This window comes from Monodelphis domestica, chromosome 1 (genome assembly GCF_027887165.1).
Source record: "Monodelphis domestica isolate mMonDom1 chromosome 1, mMonDom1.pri, whole genome shotgun sequence".
NCBI lineage: Eukaryota > Metazoa > Chordata > Mammalia > Didelphimorphia > Didelphidae > Monodelphis > Monodelphis domestica.
The window spans coordinates 486,476,000-486,492,424 of record NC_077227.1 but is presented as its reverse complement, the minus strand read 5'-3'; the positions used below and the strand labels follow the sequence as shown (position 1 = coordinate 486,492,424).

At 38.2% G+C, this 16,425-nt stretch overlaps 1 protein-coding gene across 1 annotated transcript in view; it reads left to right on the top strand.

Moving 5' to 3' along the window:
* The window catches only part of CDH4 (cadherin 4), a 1,204,972-nt gene that overhangs the window by 949,018 nt on the left and 239,529 nt on the right, over window positions 1-16,425 (top strand). Inside the window, exon 5 of the mRNA XM_007475618.3 lies at window positions 3,413-3,568. Within this exon, the coding sequence (XP_007475680.1) occupies window positions 3,413-3,568 (156 nt within the window). The remainder of the gene's footprint in view (window positions 1-3,412; window positions 3,569-16,425) is intronic.

Below are 16,425 nucleotides of genomic sequence, written 5' to 3'. Positions count from 1 at the left end.
GCCTGATTGTGGTGGTGAAAATATTGTGTGATGACAGCAAAGATGAAAAGACCAGGTGAAACCGAGAGGGGAAAATGTGAGATATACGATGTAGAAGCATGCCCACAGTATTAGTATTACTGAATTTTTCCCTCATTGTATAATCATTGTAGGCTATTCCCATATATCTTTTATTATTGTTTTTTGCTTTTGCAAAATTTACTTTGCATTTTTAAAAAGAACCAAAGTATAACCATTCCTCCCCCTGCCCCAGTACTTTGTTTGAACACTCATTTCTTTACCATCTGGGAAGAGTGGGTACAAGCTTACTTCTGATATAGCACTGGTCCCATCAGGTCCACCTCTGAATGTGGCATCACTGCCAGATGAATGCTTATCTTAGCTAATACTGAGCTGCTTCCCAAAGTTCATTTCCTGAAGTCCTTTTTTCTCCTTAGGCTATGGATGCTTGGTTGGCTTCAAAATCCAGATGCTGGAAATACCAGATATTAAGATGACTGTAGGCTTGCTTTCCTCACCCCTTTTGTAACTCACAAGTATGGAGTAGCCAATGTCTTCACCTAAAAACGAAACAAACAACAACAAAAAAAAGGAAAAGGAAAAACTTAGAAGAAAGAATATTTCCAATTTCCCTGAGCCACATATCCACCTTACATGGAAAAGGTCCAAGGCTTCTCCTCTTATGGCATTGTCCTGCATGGGATGCCATCTGTGAAGGAGTCAAACCATGATGGGATTCATTATATTAGCTTTTCTAAAAAAGGTATTTAGAAGGGTAGCTAGGTGGTATAGTAGATAGACTACAGGTCCCTTCCAGAGTGAACAATGATGGATTTATGTTCTACATCCAGATAAGAGTTGCCTATATACTTATACTGAGTTTATTCATTCTCCCTTCTTAGCCCTACCAGGCAGGGTCCCTCCTGACATCAGTCGTTCACAGTCTGCCTTTAATCTTAAAAAGTCAGCACCTGGTGCTGGTTAAAAAAATCTGCTTGTACATGCACTATGATAATAAAGTTCAGTCAATCATTTTGTGGAGAGAAGTTACAGAAAACGAATATAACTTTTCCTCGGTTTCCTCTTCTGTAAAATGTAAAGGAGGGGCAAGAGCATCCCTATAGCCTGTTCTTTAACCTACTGGGTTTTACATCAGTAGATCCCTTTCAGGAGTAACATTCTCTATTCTAAGATCCTTTCCAGGGTCAACATTCTGTGTTCGGCATTCTAAGGTTCCTCCTACCTCTGACATTCTGTGACCAAATTGACACTCCAGAGACGGTTTGCTAGAAAGCTTTTTCTGCAGCAGTGGTTACTGGGTGTTTGGGATGAGAGGAATTACCTTATAACTTACCATGTGTTTTCTCTTGGAAAATTACTTCCAGGATATAAAACTTTTTTTAAAACTGCTGATTGGATAAATTCCTTCAAATTTAAAGGATTTTTATTCTTCCACAGAGAAAATCTGCTCTAAATTTGTTTTCTTGCATATGTTTGCAAAGTTTGTGTAACTCTCAATACTTATGAGACCATTTTTTTCAAAATATCCTTTTGAAAACATGTCATCAGCTAAACTTAACCTCTTTAACTTGTATATAAAGCAAGGCTCCTCTGTACAGTCTGTAAGATTAGGCATTAGGAGCCTTTCTCTGTCAACAGCTGCCTCAGGGGCCTAGATGCTAGTTTAGTACAGGATATGATTTGACAGTAAGCTGAAGTTTTATTTTTTGTCCTTATATCAAAAGTGGTGTGACTCTAAGCCCTTTTTATTAAAATTGAAGAACTCTACATAGTAGGAGATCTAGATTTAGAGTCAAAGGGTCTGGATTCAAATCTGTTCTACTACTTATTGCCTAGGTCACCCTGGGCAAGTCACTTCTATTCCCACCCTAGACCCCTCCCCTTAGAAGCAGATAGGTTGTACAATGGATAGGGTGCTGGGACTGGATTCAGGAAGACCAGAATTCAAATCTGGCCTCAGACACTTACAAGCTGTGTGATTCTGGGCAAGTCACTTAATCCCTCTCTGCCTCAGTTTTCTCATCTATAAAATGGGGGCAATAATAATACCTAGTTCCTAGGTTGTTTGGAGGATCAAATGAGATAATATTTATAGAGCACTTTTCAAACCTTAAAGCACTACTTTATTATATTTTATATTATATTTTTTATGTATATTATATATATATATATAAATATATACATATAATTTATAATATATATATAATATATAATATATATTTATATTATATATTATATAAAATACTACCTATTATTTTGACCATCATGGTTATTACTATTACTATAATCATATATATCATTATTGTTATTTTAATATTTTATTCATTTTTATCACCTCCCCAACTGACCTGTAAGCTCTTGAACAATGGGGCCCAAATGCCTTATACTTTGCAATGGCTGGGCCTAAGATAAGCCTTTGAATAAAAAATCTTGTATTTATTAATGCTTTCTTCATCTGGGTATCTTGAGATTCAACTATAATGACAATCTTAGCTAACATTGCTATTAGGATGCTACTTTGAGATACCAAGTCACACCTATTAGATTGGCTAACATGACAGAAAAAGAAAATGGCAAATGCTGGAAGCGGCAATATGGAAAAATAGGGACACTAATGATCACTGCTGGTGGAGCTGTGAACTGACCCAACCATTCTGGAAGACAATTCAAAACTATGCCCAAAGGACCATAATACTGTGCATATCTTTTGACCCATTAATACTACTACTTGATCTATACCCCAAAAAGGTAAAAGAAAATGTAAAAGGACCCATATATACAAAAATATTTATAGTAGTTATTTTTGTCATGGCAAAGAATCAGAAACTGAGGCAATGCATATCAACTGAGAAATGGCTGAACAAGTTGTGGCATATGATGATGAGGGAATATTATTGTGTTATCAGATATTATGATGAAGGAGACCAGAGAATCCTGGGAAAATTAGTATGAGCTGATGCAAACTGAAGTGAGCAGAACTAATATAATATTGTACATAGTAATAGCATTAATGTAATTGTGTAACAATAGCAACAAGGTAGGAAAAATGATAATCAACTATGAAAGACTTAACTATTTTGACCAATACAATGATCCACTATAAATCCAAGGGGTTCATAATGAAAAATGTTATCTAACACCAGAAAGAGTACTAATATATTTTTTTTACTTTAATTGCTTTTCTTTTGCTACCTGACTAATGTGGAAATATTTTTTGCATGACCTCATATGTATAATGGGTATCATTTTTTGCTCTTTCAATGAGTGGAAGAGAGGTGGATGAAGCAAGAGAATTTTGAATTAAAAATCAAAATAAAATTTTAAAAAATATGCTGTTTTTCCCTCTCATTCTTAAGTCTACAGCACCTTCCTGTTTACTTTTATCTTTCAGATTCGATCAGACAAGGATAATGATATTCCCATCCGATACAGCATCACTGGAGTTGGGGCTGACCAACCACCCATGGAAGTCTTCAACATTGATTCTATGTCAGGTCGTATGTATGTGACTAGACCCATGGATAGAGAAGAACGAGCCTCCTACCATGTAAGCATATCAAAGCACTGGATTATTATTAATAGAGCCTTGGAATGGGAAGTGGGAAATTTGGTTTCTAATCTCATCTCTGCTGCTGTCACATAATTTGATCTTAGATAAGTCACTTCCCCTATTTAGACCTCATTTTTCTCATAGAAGAGTTGGACTAAAGATCTCTGAAATCTCATCCAGCTCTGTCTTTCTATGATTCTTGACTCAACTTTGATTGAGATCATGTAACTGCTTGTACCCTTACTTAATGATTAAATCCCTTTCTATAAAACTGTAAAGCTATTGTCTTTCCCCATGTTCTCTAGTTGATATATATTCATCTTGTAGCCTTTTCATTTCCTATTAAATGCCTCTTTGACACCAGAGAAGTCTTCTTTGAAAGAAGAGCTACAATGCATTCAGTCTCAGAGATTATCCCCTGGAATTGCTGAAGGGAATAAAAGTGGGGGGAGAGAGCTTCAGGGCCCATGTTTAAAGGGGAAAAGATGACGTATAATATAGAACCCTATGGCAAAATGAAAAGTTTACTGATCTTGGTACCTAGCTATATCTCACTTATTGACTTCTAGGTCTAGGCTCTCTCTGGGCCTCAGTTTCCTTATCTGGAAAGTAAAAAGATTGGGCTATTTTGTCTCAAATATCATTTTCACCTCTATTATTTTTAGGCCAATATCTTAACTTTTAGAGGAGATAAAATACTGAGTCATCAGCATTACCAACGCCTTATTAATCATCTGACTTAACCTTGCTTCCACCATATGGTGCTGAACAGAAGAACTCAGCCCCCTACCCTGCCAGGTGTGAGGATATAGTGATTCTTCTAGTGATCCCAGTGTGTGATGGGTTTCTGGACTGTGCATCAGGATGCCAGACTGCTTTTTAAAACACCTGTGTCTTTTGTTAGCATTGTCAGACCCTGGGTGTAAGAGGGGAGCCCAGGTTGTTGACAGCACACATTCCAGTCTCTTGAGCATTCTGGAATTGACTGGTCTGTTCCTGCAGCTCAGGAAGACTGCCTTCTTACTTATCCTACCCAAACACCTAGCTCAGAGATCTCCAAGGCACCAAGTTCAATATTTCAGATCACGGGGGACAAGTGGTAAAGGGCAGACTGACAATGAATCAGATCCAATTCTAGAAAAATATGAAACTGGATAGATAGGGTGAACACAGAGTTGGTCAGCAGTTTAGAGATACTAGAATGAATAGTCCCAATCCAAAGCTCAAAGAAGATATTTTTTTGATTTTTAATATAAAACATTTTAAAAAGGCCATCCCATTCTTTACCAGAGTAAATGTTTAAAACTCATGCCTTCGAGAGCGTATATAGGTTAATGATGTAAAAAGATTAAAGATATAGATAAAATCATGGATAGCAGCTCCATATTGAGTTCTTAGGTATGGGACAGTGGAGACAAATGAAGTTGATGTGACAACAAAGAGTGATGCTCTTCTCAAAATGGTACCTCAGTATCACCATAAGAGTCAGAAATTACCTCCATAATATAAAGGACCCTGAAACCATCTGCCATTTCTTATGCTTGTGTATGAGTGAGATGGATATTTTTATCTTTTTCCTATCAGTGGATTGAACCTCTGGAAGCTACTGCTTCTTAGATAGCCGTTCTACCTCCCTGAAAGGATCTTTGGAATTCCTGAGGGGAAAACTCCCTAACCCCTAGAACAGTCTAGTGGATGACTCCTAAGAGAAGTCATCCTATGACCAATAACATGAGTTCCTCATATGCTAGTGAAACATTGTAAATTGTTCTACTCTTCCCTATGTTTTCCCCATTTCCAAGTTTGAGGCAACCGATTATTTACTCAGTCTGTCAATCAGCAAGTGTATGTGTGATATCCACTATGCTAGATACTGGTGATGCACAAACAAAAAGAAAAAGAAGAGAAAAATCCCTGCCTGTTTGGAGTTTATATTCTATCAATGGAGGCCAAATACACTGTACTTCTAAAAATAGTCTGTTACAATAGTGAAGGCTACTAGATAATCAGAGTAATAGGGTGGTGGTTGTGAGTGAAAAGAGGAGTAATAGAGGTGTAAGAAATATTTGGTTGGCAATAAAGGGCAAAACTCAGCAAATTTCTGGATATGCGGGGTGAAAGAAAATAAAGAATCTAGGATAGCTATGAAATTGTGAACCTGGGTAACTATAAGGATGATGGTATCTCTGACAGGAAATGGGAAATTTGCAAAGAGATGTAGATTTGGAAAGAAAGATAATGAATTTTGTTTTAGACACATTGAGTTTGAGATGCCTATGGTAATGTGTACAAAGGACGGTGGGTGACAGATTGGAGCTCAGGGGAGACATTAGGCTTGGTGGGATTTATCAATATAAACACCATTATTGAGCCCATGGGAGCTAGCTGGGGAGAAAGAGAAGAAGAAAAAGAAGAAGAGGAGGAAGGATGAGGAGACAGAAGGTGGGAGAAAAAAGAGAAAGAGAAGGGAGAGAGGGAAAATAGAAAAAGAAGGTGGAAGGAAAAGAGGAGGGAGTAAGAGAGATAGAGAGGGCAGAGACACAGTCTTGACATCAGGAGCCTCAGAGAAATGACAGGTCCCTGAAGTGTTTCTGAGGTCTGAATTTAGGCATCCTGATAGCCATTGCTTGTGAGAATTAAATGTCAGAAGAGGCAAGAGGTCACTTGTGGCAACATGGTTACCACTCATCCCATCACCCAGGCACCCTGTCAGTGAACTCAGGCATCCCCTAAACTATACCAAAACTGCTGGTGGAAGTCTACTGAGGGGGTGGGGAGGGGTAGAAAAGGAAATAGATTATCTTTTTAGCTAGATGGGAAAAGAGATTTCCCCTGAGTCCTAGAGTATCTGAAGGAAATTATTTTATCCTCTTTGAACAAGAAAGATTATTTTGTACGCTGGGCCAAGGAAAATGTGAAGAAAAATGATTTAGAAATGGGGTACTTGAGATATAGTGTATGTGTTGTTTCAGCATCGGCAGGATTATTTCAGGTCTGGTCACTACAGCAAAAGAGCTGAGATAGCAGATTGAGGGCAGGAAAACTGTGATGCCCTTTGGCAAAATCTGGTAGCACAGTTTTCAAGTCACCTGCTCTCTTCTACAGGTAAAGTGTCTCAACTGCCCTCTTTCTTCAGTGCTAGGGGTCTTTTATCCTTGAAATGTGGATATATAGCTATAGATACACACACACACACACACACACACATTTGTACAGGGAAATTCCAGGCAAGGAAACTCCATCTACCAATTCAGGTTGACACCTTCCCTCCAACTTAGAGTCTTTAGAGAGTTGCAGAGAGTCACACAATCAATGTACATAAGCAGGATTTCAGTCTTCCAGCTTAAAAGTAAGGGAAATGTTTAGAGGCAAGATCATTTATTGACAGGTTGTGAGGAAATTCATTCAACCCCAGGTTTGGAACACTCTTATGTGGTGGTCACTAGAAGGTTCTCCCAGCCTTTTCTACAAGAAGCTCTGCCCCCTTTTAGATAGAAACCTTGAAGATATGGCTGGCTGTTGACCCTGTCTTCTCCTTCTATGTATTCAGAAGTAGCAATTGATCCATTGAATTCCTTTTCTTTCCACTATAAACAAAAGCCTCTTGTTTCTACAGCCCCCTTGAGGGAAGATGGAATAGCCTCCAATGCTTTACTACCTGTATAACCTTGAGTAAATAAGATTAACTTTTCAGTGCATCAATTTCTTCATCCAGAAAATGAACAAGTAGGTTTAGGTGGCCTCTAAGATCCCTTCCATAGATCTAGAAGTATATAATCTCAGATTATTACCCTCCTCCAAAGCACTGCCTTTTCTTCTCACCCCTATCTCTATCACCACCCATCTAAAACTTGAGTTCCTTTCATTATCATAAAGATACTTCTACACAGTAGAGCATCCTGTCATCACACTCCATGATTTCTTAGCAAAGCTTTCCTTTGCATAATTAGTCAGATCGCCTCAGGTTCACCATTTTTACAGCACTTTCCTTTTTAACTGTCCACACGAGGAGGCCATTTGCCTGATTAAATTCACCTTTTCAAGATGAGACAGATTAATTTTTAATTATTGTGGTAGCTCTGAGAAAGGAATCTTTCATCAACCTGAAAAGTCCCTCTTGTTCTCTCCTCTCTTAGAGACCTTGGCTTCAGGGCTTACATCATCCTGCTCTTTGATTTCTTGCTGAAATGTTACTCCTGCCAGATATGTGTCTCAGTTTTTAAAAATCATGTCTCATAACTTTTCGGAAGTGGCAGTTGTTAGCATGGATCACCTCCCCTGTACTCAGCAAGCCTAGGCCACTCCTGAGTAGCTACTACTATTTCAGATAATAATTCTCTCTGAAACTCTAGTCCTTTCTTCCTGAAAACTCACTTCCCCTGAATCTTCAAGAGCTTTTCAGTTGATAGAAAATCTCTTTTTAAAATCAGAGTTGTTCATCACACTTAGACTCAAGATTCTATTTTGATTGGCTTATCTTAGCAGCTTTTAAAATGTACACGATTGGCTTTCATATTCAGGCAAAGCTGCCTCCAAAATTCATGTCAGTGCAGCTATATAAGCTGAACTGAAGAAACAAAAGTAAGACCTGAAGGTCTCTCTTTGCTGAATTTACAGCAACTCAACCAGGCATGTCTAACCCAGCACTTAGCACAGTGCCTGACACATAGTAGGCCCTTAATAAACGTTGATTGACTGACTAACTAGCTGTCCTGTCCAAGGACTGAAATTCATTTAGGACAATTCAAAACCAATGGAAATATCAACACATATGAATGAATGAAGGAATGAAAAAACTTATTATGTACCAAGCTTTGTGCTTAACACTGATGATATAAATATAAAAGCAAAAATGATCCCTGCCTGCCCTTCAGGGAACATATAATCTAATATGGAGAGACCATAGATTTAGTGTGATGGTACAATGTCACAATTTCTCTGGGTTGTATGAAGCAGAAAAAGCAAAAAAAAAAATAATAAAACAAAACAAAAACCTGCCAAAGGGCACTTGGAAGAAATCACAGTATTGATCATTTTGAAAAAGACAGACAAAGGCAACAAAATGTATAGGATGAAGGCCAGTCAAGATTTTCAAAGTTATTAAAGTTTACCTTTGACCATGCCTTTCCATCTTGGCTTTCTGCATGGCTGTCCCAATGAGAGCCTCCTCTACCACTATTGCTCAGTATCCCTTGTCCACTTCCCAAAGGTCTCGACTTAAACCTGTCCTACCTGGGGCATCCCTAAGTTCCAAAGTCATTCCTATAATCCATCTCTCAAGACTCAGCCACTAGAAAGGATCTGATAAAAATTTATCCACACTGGGGCATTAAAGACTGATAACAGCCTAATATTACCCTTCCAAGAGGGTAGTGGTATTTTAACAAGAGAAAATGTCCAAGGAAAGGAAGCTTTCATTGAATACTGTGTGACAGATAGAGAAAGGGAAAAGACCTTTCTGTCAAATCATGGTACATAAGCAACTGCCTGCTCTGCCTTCCTCAGACAACCAGTCCAATCCTTAATGATGTAATTGGTTCCCTTCCTTTCTCTCTGCTCATGCAGATGGATTGCTCTGGTACCTCTTCCCTGTCTTACTACCATAAAGACATAGTCGCAGCAAGCAGGATTCATTAGAAGCTCCCTGTCAGAGAAGGGCCCACTGCTGATAACTATCCACACGAGAAAGTAAATACAATTCATCCAACACATTGCATTGGCAGTAGACAAGGTTCGAGGAATGGAGCTGGGAGTGACAACGATAAAGGAGGATCCCAGATTCTTTGCAATGTTACATCACCACTAACAGACATTGTAATAATAACATCTAGCATTTAAAGTCCACTTAAGTCTTTATGTGCTTTATTGCATGTGAGGCATTTACTACAAGAATTGCTATACCTTTTTTTCAGATGAGGAAACTGAGGCTCATGGTGGTTCAATGACTTGTCTTTGGTCACATATCTAATTAAGAGTGGCAAAGGTGGGATCCAACCTCAGTTTTTCCTGACTCTAAAGCCAGCTCTCTAGCTATTAAGCCATGTTGCCTTCTGTGAATGTTGGCCAATATTAATCTTCAATTAACATTGTTCATTTAAAAAAAGGATATCATTTTCAAAGTGCATCAGTGAGCTTTCACAAATTCAATTAATAACTGGGACCCATAATGCATTTACACCATTAATATAAACAAAATGTCTTTGCATCAAGAAATGATGAGGGAGGGAAAATAAGGCAAAAAAGACAGGAAAGAAAGAAGAAATCAGCACACAGACAAGAGAAGCCTGCCAAATCTCAGTTCATGCATTTTGCAGGAACTTTTGGAGTGCTCATTTGTGAATCCTCAGCATATACTTGTGCTCTCCTTAAGCCTGTTTATTTTTCCCCTAAGCAAAGTTGGGGGGGAGGGCAATTAGATTCTTGATTTTCTTTTGTTGACATTTCAGCATGCCCAAGATAAGTGACCAAAAGCACTTGCTCTTGTGTGCAGGCCAGATAGTAAGTCACTGGTGATCTGAAAACCTGAATAGTTAAGGACTGTCAGTCATGCCTATTGTGCGATAGGAGCCACTGTACCAGGGCTTGCAGAATGCAAACACTGGACACATTCTTGGGGGATATTCAGACACAGTTGGAAGCTGTCTTTTCCTTTTTCATTCCTTCTCTAAAAAAGCATCCTGCGTTCAAGAATAAATCAGATTTTGGTAGGCCTACTCAGAAGTCCATGTTGGAACTCCATCCAAATCCATTGAAAATTAATTGCAGTTTTTCTCATTGGTTTCAGCCCTTTCTCCTCATGCATGGAACTTTTGCTAATATGAACACAAGTTGCCAAAAGAAAAGTCTTCAGGAATATCTCAATTCTGATATGCCTCCTCCATTCTTTTTAAAAATTGAAGGAGTGATATAAATAGTCAGGGGGCAGGAGAGGATGGAGAAAACTTGTGTCCTGGGGAAAGTCAGGTGGCCTGCCCAAGATATTAGAGCCAAGATCATATGTCAAATCTTCTAAATCCTAGATGAGGGTTCTTGCTACCATTCTATGGTCAAGAAGCAAACAATATGATTCCAGCTCTAATGACTTTAGTTAAATTTGATTCAACCAACATTTATTAAGTGTCTACCATGCATTGTGCTAGACACTAAAGAAACAGTGATGGAAAATGACACAGTTCCTGCCCTTGTGAATTTACAGTCTATCTGAGGAATGGACTATAGTAAGTACAACATGTAAGTAACGAGTAATAATAAAAAAGTCAAGTGATATGAGAATGGTGCAGACTAAGCCGTCAGGAAATTTGAGGAGGAAGTCTTCAAGTCAACAAGCATTTATTAAGTTCCTTTTGATGATAGGCACTGTGCTAAATGCTGAGAATACAAAAACAAGCAAAAGACAGCCCTTAATCTTAAAGAGTTTATAAATGAAAAGAAGCTGAAAATGGGATGGGAGAGAAGGCTCCCCCAAGACAAGTTGGAGAGGACTAAGATATGATGGAACTGAGCATTCTCTTTCAAATAAAGAGCTAGAAAAATACAGGCAATCATAGGAAGTGACAGGGGATGTGGAGATGTGAGTAAATGATGGATATTTCCATCGTGAAAAGTCCTTTTCACTTGAGAGAAGGGGAGCTCAGGGGAGGCTTCTTAGAAGCACGAAATTTCTCTTCCTAGATCTCCCAAAGGCATCTCAACTTTAAATGTTGAAACATTATCCAGGGGAGTCTAGGTAGCTCAGTAGATAGAGCACAAGGTCTGGAGATAGGAGGTCGTGGGTTCAAATTTGACCTCAGATACTTCCAAGTTGTAGATAGCTGAGGAACATTGTAAGTGGGCAAGATTTTTTAGCATGGGCACACTTATGTATCTCTAAGAGTATATTGGAATCTATGAAAAAGATGGATTAGAGAGAGAAGTCTTGCATTATCTTTGTTTTCCCATCTTTACAATAGCATGATCTCTTCTCTTTTATAAGGGACTTGCCTAACCCTTACGTCTCTTCTGCCTGGGAATAGGTATTTAGTATCAATTCTAAGACAGAACATAAAGATTTAAAAAAATTATCCATAGCTCATCTTCTTTCAAACTTCCCTATTTCTATTTAAATCCTTCCAGTTATCTAAGTTTAACACCTTCAGGTCACCCTAGACCCTTCCCACATGTTCCCTTCCAATCAGTTGGCAAGTCTAATGTATTGTACCTCCACAATATCATTAGCATCTATCCCCTTCTTATGGAGCTATCACTCCAAGTAGGGGTCTCATCACCTATTATAGGGATTTTACTAATCTGTTAATTAGATTCTCAACTTCCACTCTCTCCCCTTTCGAATCTATCCTAGATATAGCCATCTAAATAAGATTCCTAAAACTCAGGTCTGACCAATTACTACTCTTTTGCTTAAGAATCTTTCATGATTTTTTATTGCCTCTAAGAGAAAATACAATTTCCTTAGCTTCACATTTCAAGCCTTTCACATCCTGACTCCAATATACTTTGCTAGACTTATTCCATATTATTCCCTTTCATACACTCTGCTTTCCAGCTAAACTGAGTTATTTTGCTGTCTCTCACACATAACAATTGATATCCCATCTTCATGTCTTTGTACAAATTGATCCCCATTCTTTGTATGCCCTTCCTCTTTATTTTGCTTCTTCAAATACCTAGATTTAATTAAGGTTCAGCTTATGTGCCTTCTCCTATCTGAAGCCTCCTAGTTTTTAGCAATTTCTCCCTCCTTTAATTATCTTTTTACTTAGTTTATTTGTTTGTATCTCTCAGGATAATATAAGTTCTTTGAGAGGCAGTTAATGTTTTTCATTTCTTTATATTCCTAGCATGTAGCAGAGCAATTTGCATATGGAAGGTGCCTAATAAGTATACTTGTTGAATTGAGGTGCCCTATGAGTTGAGTTTTGAAAGAAGAGGATTTTGATATGCAGAAATGAGGGGAGAGTAGATTCCAGACATGGGAGATCGCTCCTGCATTAATATGCCAAAGCAGGAATTGGTTGTCAAGTCAGAGGAAGCCCTGGCAGGGCAGTTTGGCTGAAATGTAGAGATTTTAATATGAAATAAGGCTGGAAAGGTAAGTCAGCAACAGATTGTGAAGGAATTTCAATGTCCAGCCAAGGATCTTGCACTTTATCATATTGGCTACAGACAGCTGAGGAACATTTTAAGTGGGCAAGATTTTTTGGCATGGATATGCTTATGTATCTCTAAGAGTATATTGGAATCTATGAAAAAGATGGATTAGAGAGAGAAGTCTTGCATTATCTTTGTTTTCCCATCTGTACAATAGCATGATCTCCTCTCTTCCATAAGGGAAAATTATGTAGACAAGTGACAGTTGTGGTATGAAAGTTGAAAACATACAATTATTTTTACTATCATTGCATTTCCACCTATACAGAATTGGAACATGGTGATGGACACGAATACTATAATATTTAGCCACCTAAAACATTGTGTTGTGGCAGAATGAGCCCTACATTTGGAGTCAGACAACCTAAATTTTAATCCCAGCTCTGTTGCTTACTAGCTATGTGGTCAAGGTACTTAATCTCTATAATCCTTATTTTTCTCATCTACAAAATGAAGAAGTCAAGCCACATGATCTCTAAAGTCAACCCCCCCCTAAATTCTTTGATCCTACATAAAACTCCAATTGAAGTTTAATACATTGCTTATTTTTAAAAATAGAGAAGGAACCCTGAGAGGTCAGGATCACCACCCATTTAAATAATTCTCATTATCATTCCAAATCCACTGACTAGAATTCATCCAAAATTTCCCTCTTTCCAAGAAAATCTCATTCTTCTTGAAGTCTCACTCCCAGGAGAAATCACCTCGGGCAACCACTTCTCTCCTTATTCACAGAGAAGGAATTTTTAATAATCCCAGGGCTAACACCATAGTGACTGTCATTGGACAGAGGAATTCCATCATGGCTGGTCTTTCCAAACACTTTCTCGATTTTTTTGTTTATTCTCCTTGCCTGTCATACAAGCACTTAGGCACCCTCACATTTTATTAGAGGGTGCCAACTGGATTTTTTTGAAACTATATCATCAATATACAAACTCTAGATGGCCCAAATAATCCCTGATTATTAGGGTAGACTTAGCTAGCTCATCCATCCTCCTGTCTCTTGATAGTTCTGTTCTTTAGTCATTACTTGTGAGGCAGAAATTCAAGCAGGCAAGGTGGGGTAACCATGAGGAACTGGACATCAAATATGAGGACTAAGAGACATATGTGGCAGAGTTCCAGTTTTTATGATAACTAGAGACCAAACCAAGGATCATAGAATTTAGAGCTGAAATGGGTTTTAGATGTTGTCTAGTTAAATCCCTAAACATATAGATGAGAGAATTTGAGGATCATCCAGAGTTGGATTATAAAGCAGACTCCCAAGAGAGGGACTTTGGTTCAGGGGAACAAAACAGTGACCCAGTTTCAGGACAAGTTACCAGACTAGATCTTAGTCACAAGGAATATGTCAAAGTCAATCTATTAATCAATCAATCAGCATTTATTAAACACTGGCTACATGTCAGTTATTATATTATGGCCTGAGGATACAAATAGTTCCTACTCTCAAGTAACAATTGCTAAAGAGGATGTAGTCAGAATTGGACCAGTAAAGCAGCTGATTAAATGTTGTGGATCCTTATATTTCCTCTTTCCAATGGGGAGAGTGATCACAAGGTCTGGGATTGATCCAAGCCTGTTGCTGGGTCTTAATTGGCCCTGGCTGGAATGTTGAGGGCAGGGAAGGATGCCAGATGACTTGCCACAGTAAGAACAGAAATACTTTCACAGTTACAAATATTTATTCTTGCTTCAGTTTAAGCAAACCCAAAAAATCAATTCATAGTCAAATTATATGATATCTCTTCAATGTTTTCTTCCACTTTTCCAAAAGGTATCCATAGTAGGCCTTCAATTCCAGGAAAATGTAAACTTTTTGACAACTGGAGATGTTTCATTTTTATCTTTGAATTCCTAGTATCCATAACAATATCTTCCAAAGAGTAATAATTAGGTACTTAATAAATGTTTGTTGAATTGAATTAAACAGCCATTTCTCGTAGGGCCTTCAAATTAGAATAACATTTCCAAATGGTCAATCTAGGAGTAACTTTTCAGGACCACAATTACTGTGTAAAATAAAGTATGGATCTTTATACACAAAATAATTGTGCATGTAGACATGGATGAAGGAAGTGATTAAGATATGTTTTTTGACCGGTAACAAAGTTGTATCATAGATTTCCATTTGGAAAGGGAGCTAGAGGCCATCTAATCCAAACTCCTCATTTTGCAAAAGAAGATTCTGAAGCCCCAAGAGTTTAGATGCTTTGTCCATGGTCATATAAGTATTAAGTCATGGAGCCAAGATTTTAACCTCTGCCCTTTGATTCAAGATCTGGCAGTGTTTTCACTTCACAATTATTCATACATCAAACCAAGTACCTATTTTGTAATTTCCATGATACTGATATTCCCTCCACTGAGGCAGATCACAGTCCCTCAAAGCTCTTTTGTAAATAGTCTTCAGGACTATTTCCATGACTGGTTATAACTACAAAAAGCTCCACCCTGGGGCAACAAGGGGGCATAATGGATAGAGAGTCAAGCTTAGAAAATGGAGGAACTGGGTTCTAATCTGACCTCAGATGTTTCCAACTTTGTGACCTTGGGCAAGCCATAGTCCAGTTTGCTTAGCCCTTGCCCTTCTATCTTCTAGAGTTGTTACTAAGGCATAAAGTAAGGGTTTGGTTTTTTAGGAGTTTCACCCTGTGGACAAACTTGATAATGAGCCTACCCATACTCAGATTGGTGTACTGAAGAAAATGGGCACTCAAGCCAACTCCAGACCTGCACTCAAAGCCTCTCCAATTTAGTCACAGTTACATGGGGTAGTATTCCACTGGTAGTAGTGTTCCTTAAAGAGCCTGAGATGGGCAGCCAGCATACTAAAGAAGGGCTTTAGTGGAGGCATCCTCTATTCAAAGTTTAAAAGCATCCCTCTTTACATTAACAGGGAAAAACCCTTCCCTGCGTTCCAGATTGTAATAAGGTAATACAAGAAAAGCTGGGTAACATTTCATTTATTGAAATGTTTTTTTTTTCCCACTTTAACCAAACTGGATGCCCAAGCCCAGAATTTGGTGAGTGAGATGAGCCGATCAAAGCTTATTGGAGAACTATTCTTGAAAGTTTCAAATAAAAGCTAACAAATTTGATTAAAACTTTTTTGGAGGATGGGATAAGGCAGGTGGAAAGACAAACCTGAAGGTTAAATGAATATGTGATTCACATGAATCTCTGTTATTATCTCTGCATGAAGTTATCTCTGCATAAAGCCATTTCTGCACCTAAAGATATAGCAAGAAGCACCCAGCCACCTTAGTTTGAAGATAATAACTTCAATTTTAGCCCAGAATTACTTTTTTTCCCAAAGACAACCTGACCTTTGACTTGTAAAGTTATTGACTGGCTCCATCTGACATGATGAAGGATAGCTCTGTGGCTCCCGGCTAAGTAGTTTGTCCACGAGAATGAGATGCAGATAGTTCACAGCGACTGGCAACACATGGATGCTGAGGGCTTTGGCGTCACAATATGGAACTTTAGGTTTGATCTAAGTGGGATTTATCAGCCCAGGCTTGGACTTTTGCACAATCTCATGTTGTGTTGTACTTTGCAATTTTCCTAGGAATCAATGTTAATTTAGTTTGTTGCACAACACACATGGCTTTCCTCCTCCCTTTTTTCCTCTATTTTTTTGTCAAGTAAGCCTTGAAATTCTTCTTAAAAACACAAATTAAGGGGTAAAATTCCAT